The sequence below is a fragment of the Pichia membranifaciens genome, assembly GCF_001661235.1.
Source record: "Pichia membranifaciens NRRL Y-2026 unplaced genomic scaffold PICMEscaffold_5, whole genome shotgun sequence".
Lineage (NCBI taxonomy): Eukaryota > Fungi > Ascomycota > Pichiomycetes > Pichiales > Pichiaceae > Pichia > Pichia membranifaciens.
The window spans coordinates 1,338,872-1,361,015 of record NW_017566986.1 but is presented as its reverse complement, the minus strand read 5'-3'; the positions used below and the strand labels follow the sequence as shown (position 1 = coordinate 1,361,015).

At 46.5% G+C, this 22,144-nt stretch overlaps 10 protein-coding genes and 1 non-coding gene across 11 annotated transcripts; 4 read left to right on the top strand and 7 right to left on the bottom strand.

Moving 5' to 3' along the window:
- Window positions 1–322: 322 nt before the first annotated feature.
- PICMEDRAFT_74241 (hypothetical protein) lies at window positions 323–2,416 on the bottom strand (the record flags this gene model as incomplete). The annotated part of the gene is made up of 1 exon (XM_019164717.1): window positions 323–2,416. The coding sequence occupies one exon, from the start codon at window positions 2,414–2,416 to the stop codon at window positions 323–325; it is 2,094 nt and encodes a 697-aa protein (XP_019016596.1).
- Window positions 2,417–2,750: 334 nt separating this feature from the next.
- PICMEDRAFT_17952 (hypothetical protein) lies at window positions 2,751–3,740 on the bottom strand. The gene has a single exon (XM_019161824.1). It carries the CDS (start codon window positions 3,483–3,485, stop codon window positions 2,823–2,825), a length of 663 nt encoding a protein of 220 aa, XP_019016595.1. The 5' UTR covers window positions 3,486–3,740; the 3' UTR covers window positions 2,751–2,822.
- A 684-nt stretch (window positions 3,741–4,424) lies between these two features.
- Window positions 4,425–5,339, top strand: PICMEDRAFT_36255 (hypothetical protein; the record flags this gene model as incomplete). The annotated part of the gene is made up of 1 exon (XM_019162998.1): window positions 4,425–5,339. The coding sequence occupies one exon, from the start codon at window positions 4,425–4,427 to the stop codon at window positions 5,337–5,339; it is 915 nt and encodes a 304-aa protein (XP_019016594.1).
- A 109-nt stretch (window positions 5,340–5,448) lies between these two features.
- On the bottom strand, window positions 5,449–8,218 carry PICMEDRAFT_17949 (hypothetical protein). The gene has a single exon (XM_019161823.1). It carries the CDS (start codon window positions 8,173–8,175, stop codon window positions 5,515–5,517), a length of 2,661 nt encoding a protein of 886 aa, XP_019016593.1. The 5' UTR covers window positions 8,176–8,218; the 3' UTR covers window positions 5,449–5,514.
- A 221-nt stretch (window positions 8,219–8,439) lies between these two features.
- Window positions 8,440–9,357, top strand: PICMEDRAFT_74238 (hypothetical protein; the record flags this gene model as incomplete). The annotated part of the gene is made up of 1 exon (XM_019164716.1): window positions 8,440–9,357. The coding sequence occupies one exon, from the start codon at window positions 8,440–8,442 to the stop codon at window positions 9,355–9,357; it is 918 nt and encodes a 305-aa protein (XP_019016592.1).
- Window positions 9,358–9,420: 63 nt separating this feature from the next.
- On the bottom strand, window positions 9,421–10,503 carry PICMEDRAFT_60215 (hypothetical protein; the record flags this gene model as incomplete). The annotated part of the gene is made up of 1 exon (XM_019163417.1): window positions 9,421–10,503. One exon carries the CDS (start codon window positions 10,501–10,503, stop codon window positions 9,421–9,423), a length of 1,083 nt encoding a protein of 360 aa, XP_019016591.1.
- Window positions 10,504–10,909: 406 nt separating this feature from the next.
- Window positions 10,910–12,088, top strand: PICMEDRAFT_17947 (hypothetical protein). The gene has a single exon (XM_019161822.1). It carries the CDS (start codon window positions 10,992–10,994, stop codon window positions 11,925–11,927), a length of 936 nt encoding a protein of 311 aa, XP_019016590.1. The 5' UTR covers window positions 10,910–10,991; the 3' UTR covers window positions 11,928–12,088.
- Window positions 12,089–12,269: 181 nt separating this feature from the next.
- On the bottom strand, window positions 12,270–14,345 carry PICMEDRAFT_36072 (hypothetical protein; the record flags this gene model as incomplete). The annotated part of the gene is made up of 2 exons (XM_019162983.1): window positions 12,270–12,663; window positions 13,396–14,345. The coding sequence occupies 2 exons, from the start codon at window positions 14,343–14,345 to the stop codon at window positions 12,270–12,272; spliced, it is 1,344 nt and encodes a 447-aa protein (XP_019016589.1).
- A 1,031-nt stretch (window positions 14,346–15,376) lies between these two features.
- Window positions 15,377–20,146, top strand: PICMEDRAFT_13191 (hypothetical protein; the record flags this gene model as incomplete). The annotated part of the gene is made up of 1 exon (XM_019160026.1): window positions 15,377–20,146. One exon carries the CDS (start codon window positions 15,377–15,379, stop codon window positions 20,144–20,146), a length of 4,770 nt encoding a protein of 1,589 aa, XP_019016588.1.
- A 23-nt stretch (window positions 20,147–20,169) lies between these two features.
- Window positions 20,170–21,223, bottom strand: PICMEDRAFT_17941 (hypothetical protein). The gene has a single exon (XM_019161818.1). The coding sequence runs from the start codon at window positions 21,191–21,193 to the stop codon at window positions 20,291–20,293; it is 903 nt and encodes a 300-aa protein (XP_019016587.1). The 5' UTR covers window positions 21,194–21,223; the 3' UTR covers window positions 20,170–20,290.
- Window positions 21,224–21,395: 172 nt separating this feature from the next.
- Window positions 21,396–21,479, bottom strand: PICMEDRAFT_t112. The gene has a single exon. It is a non-coding gene; the product is annotated as a tRNA-Lys (tRNA).
- Window positions 21,480–22,144: the final 665 nt, after the last annotated feature.

Sequence of the window (22,144 nt, the reverse complement as noted above, 5' to 3'; positions counted from 1 at the left end):
CTCTTATATGATGAACCTGCCAGGTAAGGACGATTATAAAATGCGCGTTGAAAAGACTGTGATAGACCTACAAAGAATATCCCTTTCTAGTGCTTATAAAATGATTGATGATATTGCACATGTATAACTAGCAAACATGTCTGGATGTGAATTCATTACACCTGTTTTTTTACATAGGCTTAATTATAGAGTGTTGTAATTTCTAGAAAATAAATTAGACTTGACAATAGTTAGAATAACTTCTTATCATGAGGTTGACTGTGGATAAAGGTTGATGGATACCAACTATAAATGATGAAATTTGTGCAGACGGCGGGAACAACTAATGAGAAACAAGCTCCGTGATACTTTTCACGCTTATAGGACCTGTGCAGTAGACAAGTGCTACTGAGAGAATAATCCAGCCGCTATACCTGACAATACCGGACGACAGTTCCTGCAGCAATTGCTTTACATTATTTGTTATACTCTCTTCTTTATCGGTGCTTTCATCTACCGTATGTCGGACATCGTCTCGACTTCTAACTTCAGGCTCTTCGTATACAACATCTTCCTTGCAGTCCAAATCTTCTGTTTTCATTTGCTTCTCCTTTTGTTCTTGTTTTTTCTTGAGCTGTTGAAGTTCATCCTGCAGCCTTTCTAGCTGAGAATCCTTGACTTCATTAGTTTGAGAGACTGTCTTTAACTTCTCCTCTAAGTCACTTATGCGGCTTTCAGATGATCCTAGAAGCTTCCTCAAATTTTCATTTTCAATTCCAAATTTTTTCATTTTCGATTCGTTGGACTTTGCAGTCGACAAATGTTGACGTGCTATATCAAGTTCAGCCATTGAATTTTTGAGCTGATCTTCCATACGACTGTATTTTAGTTGTTTTTGAGTGGGAGACAAAGGAGGGGTGGAGATCATAGGTTTGCCTGTGTTATTCCTATTGTCATTACTAATTCTATCACCATTGACATTATCAGTGTTGCCTTTTTCGTTTTTGAGAAGTTTATCATACAGCTTGAAAACAGAAGTGCTGTGGGAGCCAGCCACTGAGTTATTATAGTTTTTCAGAAACATGTTCATTTCTTTCAATCTTTGTTGCTGAATGTATTCATTATTAACCGCGGTTATTAATTTTTTGACAACATCTTGTGGTGTTTGTGATGGCTTGAGATCTAAGCCTTGAACAAATTTAGTATCCAACTTCGACTGCTTGGAAGAAGACTTCAGTTTTGTCTTAGTGTCTGCTTTACTGTCAGTATGACTTCTGCTTTTATCAGATATGATCAGATCTAACAAGTCATCGTTCAAATTCAAATCGCACGAGTTTGAGTCATCAATACCTAAGACAATATCGTCAACTATTTCACCAAACAATAGAGCATCAAACGTATTATTGAACAACTCCATCTTTTTGGTAATCAAGTCATCCTTGTTATTTATTTCCTCAACCATATTATCGAATTTTTTCAAACTAATATAATCAAACTCTTTAATTATGCACGTGATCTTTTTATGTGCCATTTGACTTTCCAAAGTAGTACCTAGGTCAATTTTATCGTTAATTGACAGCTTGTAGTCCTTGTATGGTTCCAGTTTTGAATCGTTGATGAATGTGCCGTTTGAGGATTTTAAATCTCTGATATATAGCTGATTGTCTTTTATGAACAATTCAGCATGATTTCTACTCAAAACCCTAGAATCAAAATACCCATCAGTGATCTTGTTACTGGTCTTAGGAGTATTCTGCCGTCCAATCTTCAAAGTGTCTGGGTATATAGGTATATTCAACACTTTGAGGTATTCATCAGGCTGTTCTGGAGAAATTAACCGGACAACGTGAACAAACTTCTTTAGGTTGGGGACTGGTGAGCTGCTGCTGCTTGACTTTGAGGCACTACTGCTGCTGCTTGTGATATTATTATTGTTGTTTGTGATGATTTTTGGCTTTGACAGCGACGTATTGTCTGTAGGTAGTGGTTTTCTCGATAGGATGGATTTGGGCGGCTGTTGGTTTGCCGGTATTAGCTTCTGTGTCACGATTGGGGTGACTACATTACTATGATCTTTTTGATTGATATCTGTTATCAAAGAAAGAGGCTTAGGAGGCTTGGAGGATCGTTGCGATTCCGAAGCGGTTGAGGATGGGAAACTCGAGACATCACTTGATGAAGAGATAGAGGATGGGTTTGACAACTGAGGGCTTAGGTTTGAGTTCAAGTTCAACGATATTTGCGATTCTTGAATGTCACCATTACCGACATGGCTTCCCTTCCCATTGCTCAAACCATTGTGATTGTTGTCTTCTAGGGATGAAAGTGAAGTTAACTCTGATATCGAGGTTGAATTCATTGGATGGAAGTTTTGTTGTGTCTTCGAAGAGGATCGCTTGCGGGATGAGGCGTAAGAAGGTATGGAAACGGACGACATTGTTCTGTTTCAACGACCGTCACTGCTTGACAATCAATTACCGATGTTGCAAACAATGCACGCCTTTATCATCTGTTGTTATACTTCAACAATCGTTTCTCCTTCATCATTTGCCCCATTGAGGGTGGTTGTGATTCTAAAAAGGAAGGAGGTGGAAAGTGGTGCACGGGAGATGGGAGCGCCAGCCCGGCTGGCAGGCCAGCCATTACGTAAACATGCTCAGAATCGATCGACTCTATTATCGCTATCTCTAGCATTACCGGTATAGTTTAACTGCCACTGGGTAGTTATGAGTTTAAAGAAGGAGAAGAGGCAGAGCAGTTTCACTAGCTACAGCTACTTCTGCTGTGACTTCTGCTGTGCTGTGTTCTGCGCTGTACTTGCTGTGTCTGGTTCTACATGTCTTCTATCTGTCTCTTCTGCGGCTCTCGACTTTCCCTCTCAAAATCTTCACGTACCCGATACCTTCCACATATGTCTCCTCCGGTGAGCCTCTGAACTGGTCGACGGTAGTGTATCTAGGGGGCGCGGGCGGGGGCGGGGGTGGAATGTAGCTGAAAGAAGACATGTGCAGGCTCGCGGGACCGTGAGACGACAAGTCTGTTGACGGAACAGACACGGGGGAGAGAGACGCTGTGGAGGAGAAGGAAGAGGACGTCGATGGCGGGAGGCTGTGCAGCGAGAGTGTCGACAAGGGGGGCAGAACAGATGCCGGGGCGTTTTCCCAAACGCACGCCAGACCCAACCTGTGGCAGTGGCGGCACACGGGACGCTCCTCGGCGCACTTCTTCTTCCTTCGCCTACATGTCAGACACCCTGACCTGGATCGCTTCCCGTGTCTTCTCTTCCTGCTGCCCCTTGGCGTTGACTTGGGCGTGTGCACTGGATGGGTCTTTGTCTTGCTTTCTGCCGCTTCTTCGATGCTGTTGCTGTGTTCTGTGTTGGCGCTGTTGCTGCTGCTGCTGCCGTCGCCGTTATCCTTGCGTCCATGTTCTGTCTCTCTCGTGTGGTCTTCGGAGCTCTCGTTTCCGCCGTCTCCATCCACCGGGTTGAGCAGGCTCGCTAGCATGTGAGCGTCCGCCTGGTTTGTTCTTTTGTATTCTCGCAATCAGACGACTCTGTAGATAAAAGCACACGCACTTTCGATTGCATGCAACTGGACATATATCGGACACCTGTGATTGCAGCTCAGATCCTGCAGTATGCACCTCTGTTGTCAATGTGTGTGTGTATGGCCTTGTACGGGCTCCCCTGCGGCAAAGAAACACCCTAAGCTTGCTTGTCCGAAACACCAGGAACGTTAAGGGATCTAGTCCGGCTATATATAATCTGCGTATAGCTTCTCGCTGTGCATGATCTCCAGTGCCCAGACGAGTAGCAACGGGGAATTGACGTCAACGCCGGCCCATGCAGCACCCTGGCGTGCCAACTAGCTCCCTGTTCCCACGCCGCCAGGCACACGCAGAAGCCGGGAACTTGCCCAAAACAGCAGGTGACAGGCCCTCGCCAGGGCTAAAGGCACCGTTTTTCTTCGCTGCACGCAACTTTTGCGCATGGAAGACGGCGGGCCAAAAAAAGCAACGACGCTACTGAGCCCACGGGCGCAAGGACATGCACGGAAAAAAAGCAACAGGCAAGAAGCTGACGGAGAAAAAAAAAGAAAAAAAGGTGGCCGGGGCCGATCGGCCCACGCTGGATACAACAACGGAGGATGTCGTGGTTGAAGTTTCCACACGAACAGCTGTCAAATTACCAGATCGAGCAGCTGGACAATAACAAAAAGCCGTCTCAGATGCCACTCTCTCTGCCAGACTCTCTTACCTGCACCGCTGAAAAAGGGTTGTGAAGGGCCGCTCGAACATCCTTTTGCTGCGTAAAAGTACTGCACAAAGCGTACGCCACCATCAATATGTCTTTCAGAGGAAGCCAGTTCCCGAACAACAACAACCCCAACAGTAACAATCTGGGCGGCAGAAATCCTTACCAACCACAGAATGGACTGCCTGCAATGCAAAACCACCACATCCCGCACTCCGTGAAGAAGTCGTCATCGCCTCTCGACGTGATCAACAACCTGATTCCGTCAGACCATCCGGCAGTGAAGCGGTTCGAGAAGCTGACGGACGATTTGGATGACTTCCTAGATCACTATCTGTCCTTTGCCAAACCCTACGTGCCAGCGATCGGCCGCTTTTTGATCGTGGCAACCTTCCTCGAGGACTCCTTGAGAATCACCTCGCAGTGGAAGGAGCAGGTCTACTATCTTGCCACCTACCGCCACCTATACGAATGGGTAGTCAAGCTCTTCCTCTTCCTCAACATCGTTGGCATGGTTTCGGGCTCAATCTTGGTCATCTTACGTAAACAGCCAATGATCTCCTCCTTGATCTTGATCTCAATCGTCTTGCTTCAAGGGTTGGCCTACGGCTTGTTCTTTGATCCTTCCTTCTTCTTGAGAAACATCAGTGTCATCGGGGGCTTGTTTTTGTCCTTGTCCGACTCGTTGGTCATTGACAAGAGAGCCTTGTCAATGCCGGGACTCCCAATGCTCGAAACAAAGGATTACAACAAGAAATACTTCCTCTTGGCAGGCAGAATCATGTTGCTAGTCCTATTCTTGACCTTCACCATGACCATCTCCTGGTCCTTCATGAACTCGTTGATCATCCTGATCGGTTTTCTCTCCTGTGTCTCGATCGCCATCGGCTACAAAACCAAGTTTGCCGCCATCATATTGACGTTCCTCTTGGGTGTTCACAATTGCTGGACCAACCACTACTGGACTTACTCCTACAAAGACACAAGAAGAGATTACCTCAGATACGAGTTCTTCCAGACCTTGAGCATCGTCGGTGGACTCTTATTGATTGTCAACACCGGTGCAGGTGAGTTGTCAATCGATGAGAAAAAGAAGAAATTCTAGTCTTTTTTCACATGAATAATGCCTACTACTTTTTTTCCCTTCGTCACCCTTACTACCCTAGTCATCATATAATATATCATATCATATCATATCATATCATATCATAATCATATCATAATCATTATCTTCAGTTTCTCTGTTATATATTATATACAAGTTTTATATACATCTTTGATCAATTATCAAGAATTTGTCTGACACGATCCAAACTGGCCCTTTCCATGCCCTTCAATTCCATATCGTACAGACCACGCCCCTTTGTTAAGGAACGTAACTTGCTCAAGTATCCAATCATCTCTCGTAGCGGCGCCTCACTACTAATAACCATCTTGCTCACTCCATTGTTATTTTGAAGATATTGCATGGTTGCGTCAAATGGCACGTATGTCTCTGTCATCTGCTTCTTGCACCAGTGTAGATCTTGTGCATCATTATTGGTGCCAACTTCACTTTCATTCTCAATCCCCATGATTTTTGCATTACGCACACTCATCAAATCTTGTGATACATTACCAATATCAGCCTCTAAGACATATGTGCGAACATTCATTATAGGTTCGAGTATTGTGAAATCTTCGTCCTTGAGTTGACTCAATGCGGATTTTATCGCTTCTCTGGTAACTTTAATCATTGGGCTGACACTACTCACGTCTTTCACCTCAGGGAGATACCACTTGTCCACATAAACAATTATATTTTGTATTGGCATTCTAGCTAAACGACCACCCATTTGTAATGCACCCGTTGCCCCTGATAGCATGGAATTGATGACTTTACTATAACTGAAATTTAAAGTCCACTTTTCGAGTGAAAGCTCTTTTCTAATCACTGGAGGCATAGAATCCTTGTCGAAAACAACAGCAGTATTCATGTCCAGATAATGTACATCTGTCTCTTCATCAAATTTCTTCCCCATGAACTCATGCATGTTAACAAGCATATCATCGATTTCACCGTCAAACGGCAAAACTGATAAACTAATTCCAAACTGGGATTCTGAGACTTCGTTCAATGAAGCTGCACCATTCTCATATATAGTAACAGGGCCCACCGGTTTTGTAATAGTTTCTTTGTAAGTCACACAAACATCGCCGATATCTGCTTTTACCTTCATATCAGTCACTAATCTATCTTTTGTGATTTCCAGGTGTAGCTCTCCCATTCCTGATAGGATCGATTGTCCCGATTCTTCATCGAAAGATAACTTCAAAGAAGGATCTTCCTTCAAAAGAATATCTAATGAAGTATCCAATTTTCTCTTATCGGCGACAGTAGTAGGCTCGATAGAAACGGAGAAAACAGGTGGAGGAATGTCAATCGGTAACAACTTCAATCCTGTTTCAGCCTTGGATATCTGTGTGACATTCCTAGTTAATGAGTGTGCAATGATAGTATCACCCGTAGAAATCTCTTCTGTCCCTGTGATAACACCAATATTTCCAGCTGAGAGGTATTTTACTTCCAACGGAGAGTCGCCGTTCATAACAAGTAATTTTCCAATCTTAATCTTTTCCCCAGTTCTCGAATTGATGATTGTTGAATTAGGTTGCAACTTGCCACTATATACCCGCACAAACACCATTAGACCCCTGTTTGGATGATTGATCACTTTAAAAGCTAAAGCAGTTGTGAGGTTTTTATTATTGTTGATAACACACCCCAATTTAGGATCGATAACAGACATAGTAGCAGAATTTGACGAGCTTTGGGTAACAGCATTTTCCTTTATCTTCTTATTCTTCGTTTTACGACTGTGGCCTTTAGAGCCTAATGTACTAGAGATAATAGCTGGTGGGTTTGTTTCCACTGGTGAAGGAAGATAATCTACAATTGCATCCATCAATGGCTGTACACCAATATTTTTGAAGCTAGATCCACATAGAATAGGAGTAATCTTACTTTCTAGTGTCAAATGACGGATCGACTTCTTCAACAATGGAATGGATACTTGGGTGTAGTCCTCAGTTTCTAAGAAATTGTCTATAATAGATTCATCTAGTTCACCTAATGTTTCTACCACGGCTTCTCTACACTTCAACATTTCTTCGTGCACTTCAGGATATTCACATGCAGAATTAGATATGTCAAAGACATCTACCTCTTTCCCATCTAAATCGGCGTCTTTCCAAATAATCAGTTTTTTATTTATGACATCCACTATTCCTTTGAAGATCATATTCTGTGATGAATCCTTGACAAAATAAGGAACATTGAGCAATATGGCTCTTGTACCCAATCTACCCACAATTTCCTTCACGGTCCTTCCGTAACCTGCTCCATCTCTATCCATTTTATTGATGTATGCAATGATAGGAATATTCAAATCTTTAGCTTGTTTCCAAACTTTTTCAGTCTGTGCCTCAACACCTGCAACGGCATCCAAAATGGTTACAGCACCGTCCAAGACCCTGAGGGAACGGGTGACTTCAAAAGTAAAGTCTGCATGGCCAGGGGTATCGATAACATTAATTTTGTGGTCTTTCCAAGGTAGTGTAACAGCTGCACTCTGAATCGTTATACCACGGTCTTTTTCTTGGGTCATATAATCTGTAATTGTATCACCTTCATCAACATTACCGATTCTATTTGTCAATCCTGAATAATATAACAATCGTTCTGTGGTCGTAGTTTTACCTGCGTCAATATGAGCAATTATTCCTATATTTCTAATTGCGGATATTGATGTTTTCAAGATTAAATCGGATTCATACGATGAAGAGGATCCCGAGTTTGATGCCGCAGGTGCTGCCATCTTCGGAATGAAAGATGAATGGATAAACCTTATACCCTTGAGAGCAGCCAAGTTCCCACGGAGGCATTTTAGTATGGGAGGCATGGTTAAAATAGTTTTTGCCTTCACTGTAGTTAGGGCTGCTGCTACTGAACATATAGTTGATGTGAAGAGGGTAGAGAATAACGTGTCCTGAGAAGGAAGCTTTTAATAACATGAAAGATTTCATGTAGCGAGACAAATTTTTCAGTTAATGAAGATGTGGTTTTTTAAACTCCACATCAGATTAATGATCGGAGAAATCGTGCCTTATTCTATCTAACTTTATATAGGAGCTTAGACAAGAACAGAAAACAAGCTTTATACAAGATGCCGGACTTTGATATAAAGCAAACGTATCTCAAGTTCTTGGAAGATGATCCGGAGATGACCATGCCTGTTGCGGCTATTGAGTCATTGCTAACTATGCTCAAGGTGAAACAACCATCTACATCATCTGAATTAATCAGGCTTTTATCCGACGCCACTACAGAGCTTAAAGCATCAGTGAAAAACAGTGTCTCTTTGAGTGCAGGGTGTGATTTGTTTACTCGGTTTGTCTTGAGAAACACACATCTTTACTCAGATTGGGAGTCGTGTAAGAAGCACCTTGTGGAGAACGGTCAGCTTTTCCTTTCGAGGGCGAAAGAGAGTAGGGATATGATAGCCAAGATTGGTTTCCATTTGATTAAAGATGACGACACTGTTTTGATTCACTCGTACTCGAGAGTTGTTTTGTCATTGCTTGCATACTCGAAGTCGAAGTTTGTTCGATTTCGTGTTTTTGTCACGGAGGCTAGACCTGGCTCTGACGACGGAAAGAACGGGAAGGACATGGTGGATGCTCTAAAGAGCTTGGGCATTCCGTCATGCTTTATTCACGATTCCCAGGTTGGGTTTGTGGTGAACAAAGTGGACAAGGTGTTTATGGGTGCGGAAGGTGTCAGTGAAAGTGGAGGGATCATCAACCACGTTGGGTCGTACCAGATTGGGGTGCTGGCGAAGAATGCTAACAAGCCATTGTATGTTGTTTCTGAATCTCACAAGTTTGTGAGAATGTTCCCATTGTCGCCGGACGATGTTCCAGGAAACAAGCTTGAGTTCACGACGAATCCGGAGATTGGGCTCTTGGAGGACGCCAATATTGACTTCACACCACACCAGTACATAACGGCGTTGGTCTCGGACTTGGGAGTGTTGACGCCGTCTGCGGTCTCGGAGGAGTTGATCAAGATGTGGTACGATTAAGCGAGTATGTATGTATCGATATATACCGGTTTATGGGCAGCGTTTATATAGTGAATAGGTGTTCTAGAATGTGATTTTCTTTCCCGTTGATTTGACAACGGCTGCGCTCTGTCTCTGAGCATTTGCCAAGGCAACGGAGGAGGTGACTCTTCCCTCGGGTCTGGCGGAGGAGTGGTGGATTCTCTTGGCTGGCCTGTCTTGCTTCTCCTGGAACCCCTTGCTTACGACAGGCTGTTGGGCTGCTGCGGGGGCGCTGGCGGAGGAGGATACGGCGGGTGCTGCGTACTCCTCGAAGGCTCTCTTTGCGTTCGGAACGACTTTCCGCTGGGACCTGTCCTCGCCGAACTCAAGCCGGAGCGGTCTGTTGATGAGTTTCTTGCAGGTCCTGTCTTTGAGGGCGGCGGTGGGGCCGTCTACGTCTTTGAAGTCGATGAAGGCAAAGCCCTTGCACTTGCCTGAGTCTTCGAAGGTGGCCATTCTGATCTTGACAATCTCCCCGCAGTGCTTGAAGTGGTCCTGCAACAGGTCTTGGGTTGTGTCGAAAGATAGGTTGCCGACAAACAAGATTCTCGAGGGCGGGTTCTTGCTGAGGGCGCTGGTGGCACCTTCGGGCTTCTCTGGACGACCCTCGTAGGACTTGGAGTTCTTGATCAAGACCTTCCGGCCGTTGAGCTCGGACTCGGAGAGCTTGAGCGCGTGCTCAAGCTGCTCCTCGGTGTGGAAATCCACGTAAGCAAACCCTCTGTTCTTCGTCCCCCGCGTAGGAAGGTTGACCCGTGCAATGTCGCTCTTGGCAAGCACGCCGGCCTTCGCCGTGATGAAGTTCACCAGCTCGTCCCGGGTCGTGTCGAACGATAAGTTCCCAATCCAGATCCCGAAGTCGGATCTCTTGGGCTGTTTCGGACCTGCGTCCTCGCCAGCAGCGCTTTCCGCTGCTCCCTCCTCGCCGGACGCCTTTTCTGCTGCTTCGACAGCCCCCGCTGGAGCACCGGCGGCCGCTGACGCAAGCTTCTTGGCCTTCTTCTTCTGTATCTTTTCAAGAGTGGTCTTCCCCTTCTTGATTCTTCTTAGCTCCTTCTTCGACAGCGGCGTGTCCGCATCGAGGTTGATCTCAATCTCTACCACAGGCGCGTCTTTGTCTGTCATCGTGTGCTGTGTCTGGCTTGTCTGGCTGTACCGGAATCTGTCTGCCGATCTCCACGTCTTCCCGTAAAGAAGAAGAAGGTGGAAAAAAGACCCAAAAAAAAATTTCACTGGCTGTCCGAAAAGGGAAACCGCCAGCGGCCGATTCATGTTGCCGGTCTGCCTCCTAACTCACCCGTGCACCGCTTCCGCGCCTTGCCGAAGTTGCCTCGTCGCTATTTATAGCTTGTTGACGTCTCGTGAAAATAGCAAAGAGCCGAGACCGTTTGGCCGGCGCCCCGCAGCAGACGCAGCGGCCAGCCTGACAGCCTCATCCCCGTTCCCCTTTGGACTCGTCTCTGGAACTACTCTTCCTTGTTCGTCGACGGAAGCTCTTCTTCAAATGGTTTGGGGTGATCATTCTGCTGCTGTTGGGGCTACGAATACTTAAAGCATCGTCCTGTATAGCCGCAAGCAGCACAACACACCAGACCACACCAGACCACACCACTATGAAGCTCTCGTTCACCGCTCTTGCGTCCATCGCAATCACCCTGACCGTCGCCCCTGTCGCCCAGGCCATCGCTCCATTGGGTTTCAACTTGGGTGTCAAGGACAACTCAGGCGCATGCAAGACGGGCGAGGAGTACGCCGCCGACTTCGAGACTTTGAAGCCTTACTCGAACCACGTGAAGGTATACTCTGTCTCGGACTGTAACACGTTGGAGTTCATTGCACCAGCTGCGGAGACTGCCGGTTTCAACTTGACGTTGGGCGTCTGGCCTACCCCATACGAGAAGTACACATTGGAGAAGCAGACTTTGCAACAGTACTTGCCAACGATCTCCAAATCGACGATTTCGTCGGTCTTGGTCGGCTCAGAGGCCCTCTACAGAGGAGACCTCACCGGGGACGTCTTGGCCTCCTACATCACAGAGGTGAAGGAGCTCCTTGCAGGCATCTACGACAAGGACGGCAAGTCCTACGCCGGCGTTCCAGTCGGAACCGTCGACTCGTGGAACATCCTCGTCAGCGGCGAGGCTTACGCTCCAATCAACGCTTCGGACATCATCTTTGCCAACGCCTTCTCCTACTGGCAAGGACAGACCCAACAGAACTCGACGTTCTCCTTCTTTGACGACATCATGCAGGCCTTGCAGACCGTCCAGACCATCAAGGGCTCCACTGACATCAACTTCTGGGTCGGCGAGACTGGCTGGCCAACCGAGGGCTCCAACTACGGCGCCTCCGTTCCTTCAGTTGAAAACGCACAGACCTTCTGGAAAGACGGTGTCTGCGCCATGAGAGGCTGGGGTATCAACACCTTTGTCTTCGAGGCCTTCGACGAGTCCTGGAAGCCAGAAACTTCCGGCTCCTCCGTTGAACCTTACTGGGGTATCTTCACCGACGACCGTTCCCTCAAGTACTCCTTGAACTGCTCCTTCTAATCACGGGCACATGCATAAATACCTCCATATCTCCATACCATTTATTGTTTCATATTCACTCGTCTTCTTCCCGTGAGCCTCTTAGAGGGAAAAGAAAAAAAATTAAACTAAATCAAAAAGTCTGTCACTCTTATACTACGACTACTACTACTAGCACAAAGATAATTTTGTTTCATATTTTACTCCATCAATTAATATATCTTATACTTTAACTATACTATATATATTTGGTTATCTTTTATTGTCTTTATATAATTATTATAATATACCTATGCGATACCTCCATCTATCATCAAGCAACCAGTTCTAAAGTAAAGTAAAATAACATATAAATACATTCACTCATGCAGCAACAGCACCCTTCTTCTTCTGTCTTCTTGCTAGAATCGACGCATCATTCATGTTCAACTGGAACATCGGCGTCTTGCTCTTGTTCATGCCCCCGCTGGGCTTCACCTCCACGGGACTCCCGTGGACGACACCGTCGCTGTCCTCATTCTCCTCGACAATGTTGAGCTCGTTGAACCCGTTCATTGCGTTCACGCCAGGCGTGTACTGCGCCTCCTCATGCATTCTTCGTGCCGCAATGGAGATGTCGTACATCTCCTTCATGGCCTTCACCTCAGGCGTCATCGCAGACGTTACTTTCCTCTTGCCTCTTTTAGAAGCACCCTCCCGAGGGTGCTGGTTCTGGTGGTGGTGAGAATAGCGGTGAGAATGTCTGCCCTTCTCGGAGCTTCTCTGCTCCTCCCGCAAACTTGACTGCGCAGGCGCCGGATCGAGATGATGTTCCAGCATCGGAATGGCATCCACCGCAGTCGAACCGTTCTTGTGTTGAAACTGCGTCAGCTCTACACCGAACCCTTGTCCCTTCACACCATAGTCACCGTCGTATTCGTAATCGTACATGCTTTGGTCGTCCTTCGACAATGGCGTGTCCTCGTCGTCATTATCGTCTTCGTCGTAATCATCAACTTCCACATCGCTATCATATTCACCTGAGTTATCGTCGGCATACTCACGATGATGGCGATCATCATGAGAATCGCCTCCCTTATCATCCACATCCATGTGGTGGACCTTATCGATGTGCAATAACGACTCTGAGTACACCGACGGGAATGGATTGAGCGGTACATTTTTGGACGTGTCCGTGCTCGTTGCAGCACTGTCAGTAATGGGCTCAAACCCAGGCATTCCGGACGGTGTGCGCTTCATACAAGGAATGGTTGAATCTTCAGAAGAGAATAGTGTACCACCAGGCACACTCGTGTCTCTGGACGAAAACGTGAGAGACCCATCGTTCGAAGTCGACCGAGACCCTTGGGTGAATGTAGTGGCACTCGTAGTAGTGCTGGTGCTAGGATTGTTGGTGTGAGTCCGGCGCCCGGCAGCGTTGGAAGTAGCAGCACTCTGTTTCTTCTTCAACTTCTCCTGCTCTTGGATATTTTCAGATTTATTCAAAAACTCTAGGATCCATGGGTCTTTCAAAAACTGCTCCACGGTGTACCGCTGTATTGGATTCACAGTGAGTAACTTGGAGACACAGTTCTTGGCGCCGCTGGAAATCTCGTCCCACCACGGCGAGAGAAATTTGAACTCCCCTCTAGCAACGGTTTTAGTCAACTCTTCAATGGAATCGTTAAAAAAAGGTGGGAACCCGCACAAAAGAATGTATAACACGCATCCTAAAGCCCACATGTCGACTTCTTTGGAATACTTCATGTCTCGGACAATCTCAGGGGCAGTGTAGCCAATAGTTCCGCACGGCGTTTTGAGAGAGTTGTTTTCGTTGAGCACTATCTGCTTGGATAATCCGAAGTCACCAATCTTGATCAGTCCAATCCCCCCACCTCCGTAGTTCATCACGAACTTGCCCTCGTCGAGCTTGGCGTTTGTATCAGATTTCCTGAGCTTTTGTAATCGGGTCTTTTGATCTTCTTTTACCACCTTGATCGGTTTGAAAAAAATGTTCTCCGGCTTCAAGTCCCGATGCACAATGCCTACCTGCTCGTGCATGTACAGCAATGCCTCGGCGACCTGGATGATCACGTGTCTCGAGAGGTCCTCGCTGAAGTACGTGTACTTCACAATCTGGTTGAAGATCTCCCCACCGCTGACCACCTCTTGGACAAGGTAGAAGTAGTTCTCGTTCTCGATAAATTCAATCAGCCTGACGATGTTCGGGTGGTTCAACTGCTTCATCAAGTTCACCTCCTTCAAAACGTTGTCTCTCTGTTTTTGGTCTAGTTGGTACTTCTTGATGATTTTGATCGCCACCTTCTCTTTCGAAACGAGGTCGACGGCAGAGTAGACCACCGAAAATGCCCCTTCGCCAAGCACCCCACCCATCTTGTATCTCTCTATCGACTTGCGACTAGCGATTTGACGCTTGTTCTCGTCGATAGACTCCTGCATGACAATGTTCTTTGCCACCGGCTTCAACTCGTCGGCATGGTGTTCACGGTGTTCGTGGTAGTGATTGTTCTGTTGCTGTGGCTGCTGGTATGGCTGCTGTTGTTGCTGCTGTTGTTTCTGATGCTGCTGATGCTGGGTGGTGTGTGTTCTCTCCTTTCTGAGCGGCTGCTGGCTCGCGTCCGAGCGTTCACCGTCGTGTGTCGTGCTAGCATTCACATAATCCTTGTGGCTTATCTTATCGTGTGTGCTGCCGGTGTCGTCATGGTTTGTGCCCATGCCGGACTCGGCAGCCTGCCTTCCGTGCCGGATGAGGTGTCTGATGTTCTGCTTGTCTGTTAGTATCCATTCACGCTACCAAGCCAGGTGTGGAAGACACACACACCTTTCTGTCGGGCACTTACTTCGAACATTATGGGAGGCGGACAACAAGTGAAAAGTTCCTGCACTGCAATTACGGCCACTCTTAGATATACCTGTACACAGTTGCCAAAATACTATCTTCAAGATGGCGTCCGTAAGAAAAGAAGGGGCAAAAAGTAATGCAGGAGGAGAAAAACAGAAGATCTACAGCAAAAATCGACCCTCTCAGCCAGAATCAGCAATCGCACATTGTAATTAGGTACAGCAGGCCGCCACGCCTTGGCACCCGCTCTGTCGAACACCAGCGCTGTCCGCGTCCTCCTTTCTCACGCTGCTCCAGCTACCACCACCAGTCCCATCCACGGCTGCAATCCGCTACATGTCTATGCGTTCCGTACTGTCCGCCAGCCCCGGCATCCCCGGCTCTCCCTCGTGCCCCCCGGCCTGCTGCCCCTCTTCCCAGTAGTACCGCCTTCCCCCATTGTAGCAAAAAGCCCTGCTGTCCTTTTCTAGGCTGTGCAGAGCCGATCGGCTTGGGCGGCCGAATCGGGCAATTCGTGCGGGAGGGCAACATGACTGGAGCAGGAGGGCGATAAGAGGGAAGGAGAAGCCTGTTTGCGGCGTCGTCAAGAGGCTCAGGGCTCAAAACAGTGTAGACGGTAGCCGAAACGATGCCGGTGAGCTTTGTGCTTCTTGCGAAAGACATCCGCTATGAAAATTTGCCGCTGCTCCTTGACAGCAGGAGCCCGGCGGTAGAGGCGGCGTCTGGAGAGGACGAAATCGAGTTGGTCTCGTACCGGTCTGAAATATCGCTGAAACACCCGAAGATCCTCGATGACGGGGAGTACGCACAGGTGGAAGGCATGTTTGCTGGCAGCAACACGGTCCGGATTTCTCACGACGTCGCCGTAAAGGCGAAAAAGCCGTCGCAGGCGGCAGACGGTATTTTGCTGCAGTTCCAGCAGCGGACGCTGAAGCCACTGCTGGTTCTCTCGTTCCGCCCGGAATACCGGCAACTCGTGCTGCTCATCCACTTCTTCCTCCACCAGACGAAGCTGAGGTCCACGCCCTACGTGAGGACGGTGCCGTTCCACCTGCGGAACGTCGAGCTGACGCTCGACCGCACGACGAGGACGTTTAACATCCGGTTCTCTCTCTGCTTCTCCATCTCTGTGCGGGAGTCGATCTATGCGTTCTTGCCGCCGGACACGCTCTCAAGCCTGAACAGGATGGCGGAGTTGCTTTTCATTCCGAGGCCAACCGCGTACCAGGTCTCCTTCAACAGCTTTTCTGCAGCACCCTCTGTGTCGTCGTTCTACTCGCTCATCACAGACCACACGCGGAGGGCCCACACGCTGGAGACGCAGATGCTGAATCTGCCGGGGGTGTACAAAACTCTAATGCCCTTTCAAGTGGACTCTTTGAAATGGATGCTTTCGCACGAGGGCGTGGAGTTGGCCTCCTGTGACGGGGGCATCAAGACCCGAGGCAAACCTTTCCCACGTGACGCTAACGACGAAACGACCTCGGAGATCCTCGACACAATCATCCCTGGATGGACCCGGCTGAGCAGCTATGCCGACCAGTCCAAGCTCTACTGGTATAACCCCTACAACGGCTCCCTGTGCACAAGTGCCTTTGTGAAGAAGTATCTCGAGTCGATACATTTCGTCAGACCGCCAGCAAAGGGGTTTCTCTGCGAAGAGATGGGGCTCGGGAAAACATTAGAAATCACCACCTTGATAAAGGCGAACCCCAGGGTTTTGGTGGATGGGGGGCTGAAGAGCGACTTGTTAGAACCATCCAGGAAGATCAAACAGTCGAAAACAACTTTGATCGTGTGTCCCGAGACAATTTTGAACCAGTGGTATGGCGAGATCACATCGATATGCTCCGACCTTACGGTCAACATGTACAAAGGAGTTTCCTTATTGGAGGAATATGATGATTCATTGACCCCTACTATGATTGCCAACGAGCTAAGCTCATACGACATTGTCTTGACATCCTATAATACCCTAGCGAGGGAGCTAAGTCGAGCCATCTTTATACCAACGAGCAGACCAAAGAGGAAAACCTCAAGCTATGATAGAATTGATTACTCATCTCCGTTGATGCTCTTGGAGTTTTACAGATTAGTTCTGGACGAAGCACAGCTGGCATCGATATCGATCTCCAAAGTTGCACATTTCTCGAGAATCATACCCAGAATACATACATGGTGTGTTTCTGGTACCTTGATCAGGAAAAACCTAGAGGATTTGCATTCGTTGATCATGTCTCAACGGTTGAATCCGCTGGATAATCTGAACATCCAACAATGGAATCAACTACCAAGGCATTTTTTTGACAGACTGTTCAGCAGAGTGTGTCTAAGGCATACAAAGGAAATGGTTGGAAGTCAGGTGCGGCTACCGAAACAACATCGGATTATGCTACGCTCTCCGTTCAGTACCATTGAGAGTGATAATTACCACGATCTATTTAACAGGTTTTTGGAGCAAGTAGGATTGAACGACAATGGGGAACCAATCGCCGAGGGCTTTGATCTTGAAAGAAGTAGAATGGGTATGTCGGTGTGGTGCAACAAGCTTAGAATGGCTTGTTGTCACGCTCTCTTGAATGGTTCACAAATTCGAAGAAATATGGCATTGGACAATGCAGCCGGTGGGAACACTAAAAGTGCCAAGGGTAAAAACAAAAATGATGCCGACTTGATTATAGGTACTTTGAGCGATGTTCTATCGGATTTAGTCAACAGCAATGAAGCAGAGTCACATAATTGCTTTTTTTCGTATGCTAAAAACTACATCAAAATGGGGAAAATTCACGAGTTCCTGAGAGATCCTGCAAAATCAATCGAAGTGTTTTTATCTGTCATTGATGTGGTCAGGGAAAAGCTCTCCTGTTATCAGCGATACTATGACTCTGAGGCAACCAGCGATAGGAGGAAAAATTGGACAGTAAGGATAAGAAACTTACTTGAATTTTTACATCAGTCTTACTTCATGTTGGCCTCCGCTCACTATCAGCACTACCGTCCAATGAAACCGTTACCGAAAAGTTTCAGAGACTTGAATGAATCAGTTTTAGATGAAAAAAAGGAGGAGAAAGCGGAAGATGTCGAAGTTGTCGACGTTGAGACCTTGTCCGAAGAGGAAAAAAAACATTATCATCTTGAAAATGAATATTATGCTAAAGCCGATGAAATTTTAAATCAGCTGTTGGAAGAACCGTTGAAAAAGACTAATGAAATGATAACAAAATTAGGAAAAACTTTTAGCAAATTCTCAGTCTACAAAGTGAAGGAAATACCAACGATTAAACCTATTGAAGAAGATGAGACTTTTTCAGTCGAGATTAAGCCAGAAAAACATGAAGAATATGAACTACCGTTAATCTGCGAGTATTTTGAAGATTTGACCTCCGACATGAAGAATCATGCTACCTCTTTAGAGGTCTCCTTTGTTTTGAACAGGTCGCAGGAAGCAATGGAACAACTAAATGAACAATCAACTATAATAAACTTTTGGTTCAAAAAACTCATTGAGTACCAAAAAATTCCAGTAGTTAAAAATGATGAAACAGATAAAACCGGTGAAGAGTACGGCTTATCGTTGATATCACAAGAAGAATCACAAGCGTATATAGATCAGCTTCAATTGATTTTGGATGACAGAGAGAAAGCAATTAACTCGACAGAGGATACATTAGCCTATAAATCAAACAATTTCAAGATGCAACGTATTTTCAATGATAGTATTTCATCGAAAAGCCCATTAAGCCTAGAACTTGAAAAACTCCGCAAATATTATATACCCCAGGGTACGCTAAACCCAAGATACTCTTACCGCACAGCCATTCTTGAATTAGTTGGAGAGTTGCAGTCTTATACTCTTGATAGCTACAAACATATTCAACTTAGCGGGCTAATTGCAATGCTAAAAGCAGAGATGACCAAGCAAATGAAAAATGTAAAGCATATGAGAGTTAAGCTTTTTGATGTTTTAAATGATGCTTTCAATTCCAAGGTTTCATATTTCAAGGCTTTACAAGTAAGATCCGATACCTTGGTGAATTTTACTCCAGAAAAAATTGGCGATTCTCCTCAGTATTCTGCTCTGGTTGAGCTGGAGACAGTAAAGAAAGAGCTTGCTAAAGACGACAGCAAATTAAGATCACTCAATGCGAGACTGAACTATTTGAGGTCTTTGAACTCAAAACGTCAAACGGAGGGAAACCAAGGTGAAAATGACAATTTAAAAGAGGATTCCTGTGTTATCTGTAGATACAGAATATTAGTGGGAACATTGACTCCCTGTGGGCACAAATATTGCCGTGAGTGTTTGACGGAATGGATGAAAACAAAGAAGGTGTGTCCCCTTTGTCAGAAGAAGTTAAGGGTAGATGAGCTATACAATTTCACATACTCCAGAGGAGGGCTAAAGGGTGATGTTGTTGAATCTTTGCATGATCACAAGGAAGAGGTAGCACCTGTTGAAGACAAAGAGAATGAGAATCATTTAGCGAAAGGTGAAAGTGTAAAGAACGAGGATAGTACTTTAAATGAAGAAGAGAATCTTGCAGACGATGATTTAGATAGACTCAAGCTTTTGCAAAATAGGAGGCTTTTTGAGAAAGATATGGACTTTGTTTATCAAGGGTTACCGACGGCTCAATTGCGAGAAATTTCAAATATAGGATTGAAAAGAAATTACGGTACAAAAGTTGATATGATCATAAGACAAGCAAAATACCTAGTTACAAAAGACCCCTCTGTTCAAATATTGGTATTTTCTCAATGGAACGCATTTTTGTTGTTATTGGGTAGAGCCATGAACTATGAAGGAGTTAAATTTAAAAGCTGGATGAACCAAAAAGCTGCAGTGTCGAACGAGACGGGTATGGGTAGGACTAGTCGGAAAAATAACAGCTCAAATAGTAAGCTCAATCAAGATATCACTGATTTCAAAAGAGACCCTTCTATCACGTGCTTTTTATTAAACACAATTGCACAAGCGGCGGGGCTTACATTCACGAATGCATCTCATGTTTTTCTATGTGAGCCAATGATCAATTTATCATTTGAGCTCCAAGCTGTAAATAGAATCCATAGAATTGGGCAAACGAAGGAAACCTCTGTTTGGAATTTTATCATTGAAGGCACAATTGAGGAGAGCATTGCGTATTTGGGGACTAAAAAGCGGATCCAAGCTGCCAAAGTGCGCAAGTCTGTCATGAATACGGAGCAAGAAGAGCGAAATGAAGTTGCTGAAAGCGCCGACGAGATTGACGATGATGTTCTAGAGGCTAAGGAGCTTACTAAGGTGAACGATACTAGCCGGAAAGATGGAGAGGTGATTCCTGATGATGATCTCTGGGCAGCATTTTTTGCTGCCCGGTCTGTCAAGGTGATTGGCAGCGTGTATACTGATAATTAAGACAAAAATGTATAATATAATATATTTTCCGTGTAGGAGAAAGGTACGTAAAATTTAATCGAATGAAACACAACTAACTAGTTTAACTAAAGGACAGAGAGAAAGAAAGAAGGAAGGAAGGACAAATTTTAAGAAAAGGTTAAATTACAAAGGCAAGTATTGGGTATCATCGGTGGTTGAGAAGATACGGCCTTCCTCTACCAACTCAGAGATACCGTTCTCGACTTTATCCAGAGACATATCAAGCTCGTGAGCCATGAATTGCATAGGCACACCGTCACTCATGGTTTGGCTGTGCTGTTTGATGAAATCGAACAAACGATCAGACAGAGACTTGGCAGCATTGCCGTTGCTGGCCTCCGAGACAAAGAGCGAGTCCTGTGGTTTACTCAAGGGATCGTTACTGTTGGCAGAGTTTGGAGCGCTGGCGTTCTTGGTGACAAAGAAGTGCTTGGCCACGTTAAGCAAATGGTAAGGTACGGAGTTGAAGTTTGTTATTTTCGCCAAGCGCTGAGTCTGGATCTGCAGCTTGTTGTTGAATTCCTTGATGGTAGCCACCACCTCGACGTAGTCGTTTGTGGAGAACTGAGGCTGCTTGAAGCCAGGGCCGTTGTCGTTGTTGTCGTCGTCGTCCCCAACGTCCATGTTCCCGTTCTGACTGTCGGACATGTCGTTGTTCCACGCCCGGATGCTCACCGTGCCGGTTCCGTCCTCCAACTTGTACATTGTGTGTGTGGTGTTCTGGGTATCCACCTCTCTGATGACGCCGATGAATCGCACGTACGAGAGCTCGATGCCGTGCGAGAAGTAATTCCCGTCGTGGCCGCCTTCCAAGGTCGCCTCGTTGAGCATCTTGATGGTTACGGGAACAATGAACTGTCTGGCATAGTTGGGTTTCCCCTGGCTGCCGCCGCCGAATTGGGAGTCGTTGTTGTCGCCGTGGTTGCCACCGTTGTGGTCGAAGCCACCGTCCAAATGGCCGCCCGAGCTCCCGCCGTTGTATCCGCCGTAGCCTGTTCCGTCACTGTAAGGGTTGAATCCGCTCATGTCTGCTGTCTGCCGATCACTGTCTTGGGGGGTGTTCTAGCTAGGTCGTTCCAGGGGGTCCCAATGGCTGCTGAATCTTGAAGAAGGATGGCAAAGTCCGCCCTGTATGTGTATTTGTCTGATGCAGTGAAAAACGCGTTCAAAAAATGACCTCCCGTCTACGCGTGTGAAGAAAAGAGGAGACAAGGAAAGAAAAAATATAAGCCCGATGCGGGGCTCGAACCCGCAGCCTTTTGATTGCTATCAAATTAAGAGTCAAACGCTCTACCGATTGAGCTAACCAGGCTTGTTGTGTAGACCCCGTCTTTGCAACTCGAACCCGAGTGCTCAGGAACAGAGCTAAACCTTGTATCGTCAACTGAACTATTCAAGAAACGATGTTTTTTTTGGTGTTTTTCATCTCCAAATCGTGCGATGCAGACAGATCCTGAGATCGGGAGCAGTCTCGCTAGTACAGTGTGCGCTCCGGTGGATAGTGCTAAACTAGGGAGGGGACCACTGACGGGGTACGTAGAATGGAGGAAGTGTTTCTTAATGTACTGTTGCTTGGGCGTCTGGCTACCTCACTGTGTCTTCAGCAAGCTGGAGATACCCCCAAAAACAGGTGGCTGCCGGGCCTTCTGGCGAGTAGGAACCATCTCGGAGACATGCAGCACGTGACTATGCCACATTTTGCGCAATCCCACGTGCCGCCACCACTCGCCCGGGTCCCTTGCCTTCCGTGCACCACACTTGCAATCTAGAACTTTCTCCTCTTTTCTCCTCTGCCACCACCACCACACCAGCCACACCAGCCACACGCCCCTCCCCTCAGAACATAGTGTGACCAGTGCTGCCCACAATTGTCCGATGAGTCTTATCGCCCTTATCGCTCGTACCCTTCAAAAATTACTAATAGTCGGATACGGCCCGCTGCTCCCTGTCGGTTTGCCACCCTCCAGTTTGCGTGCT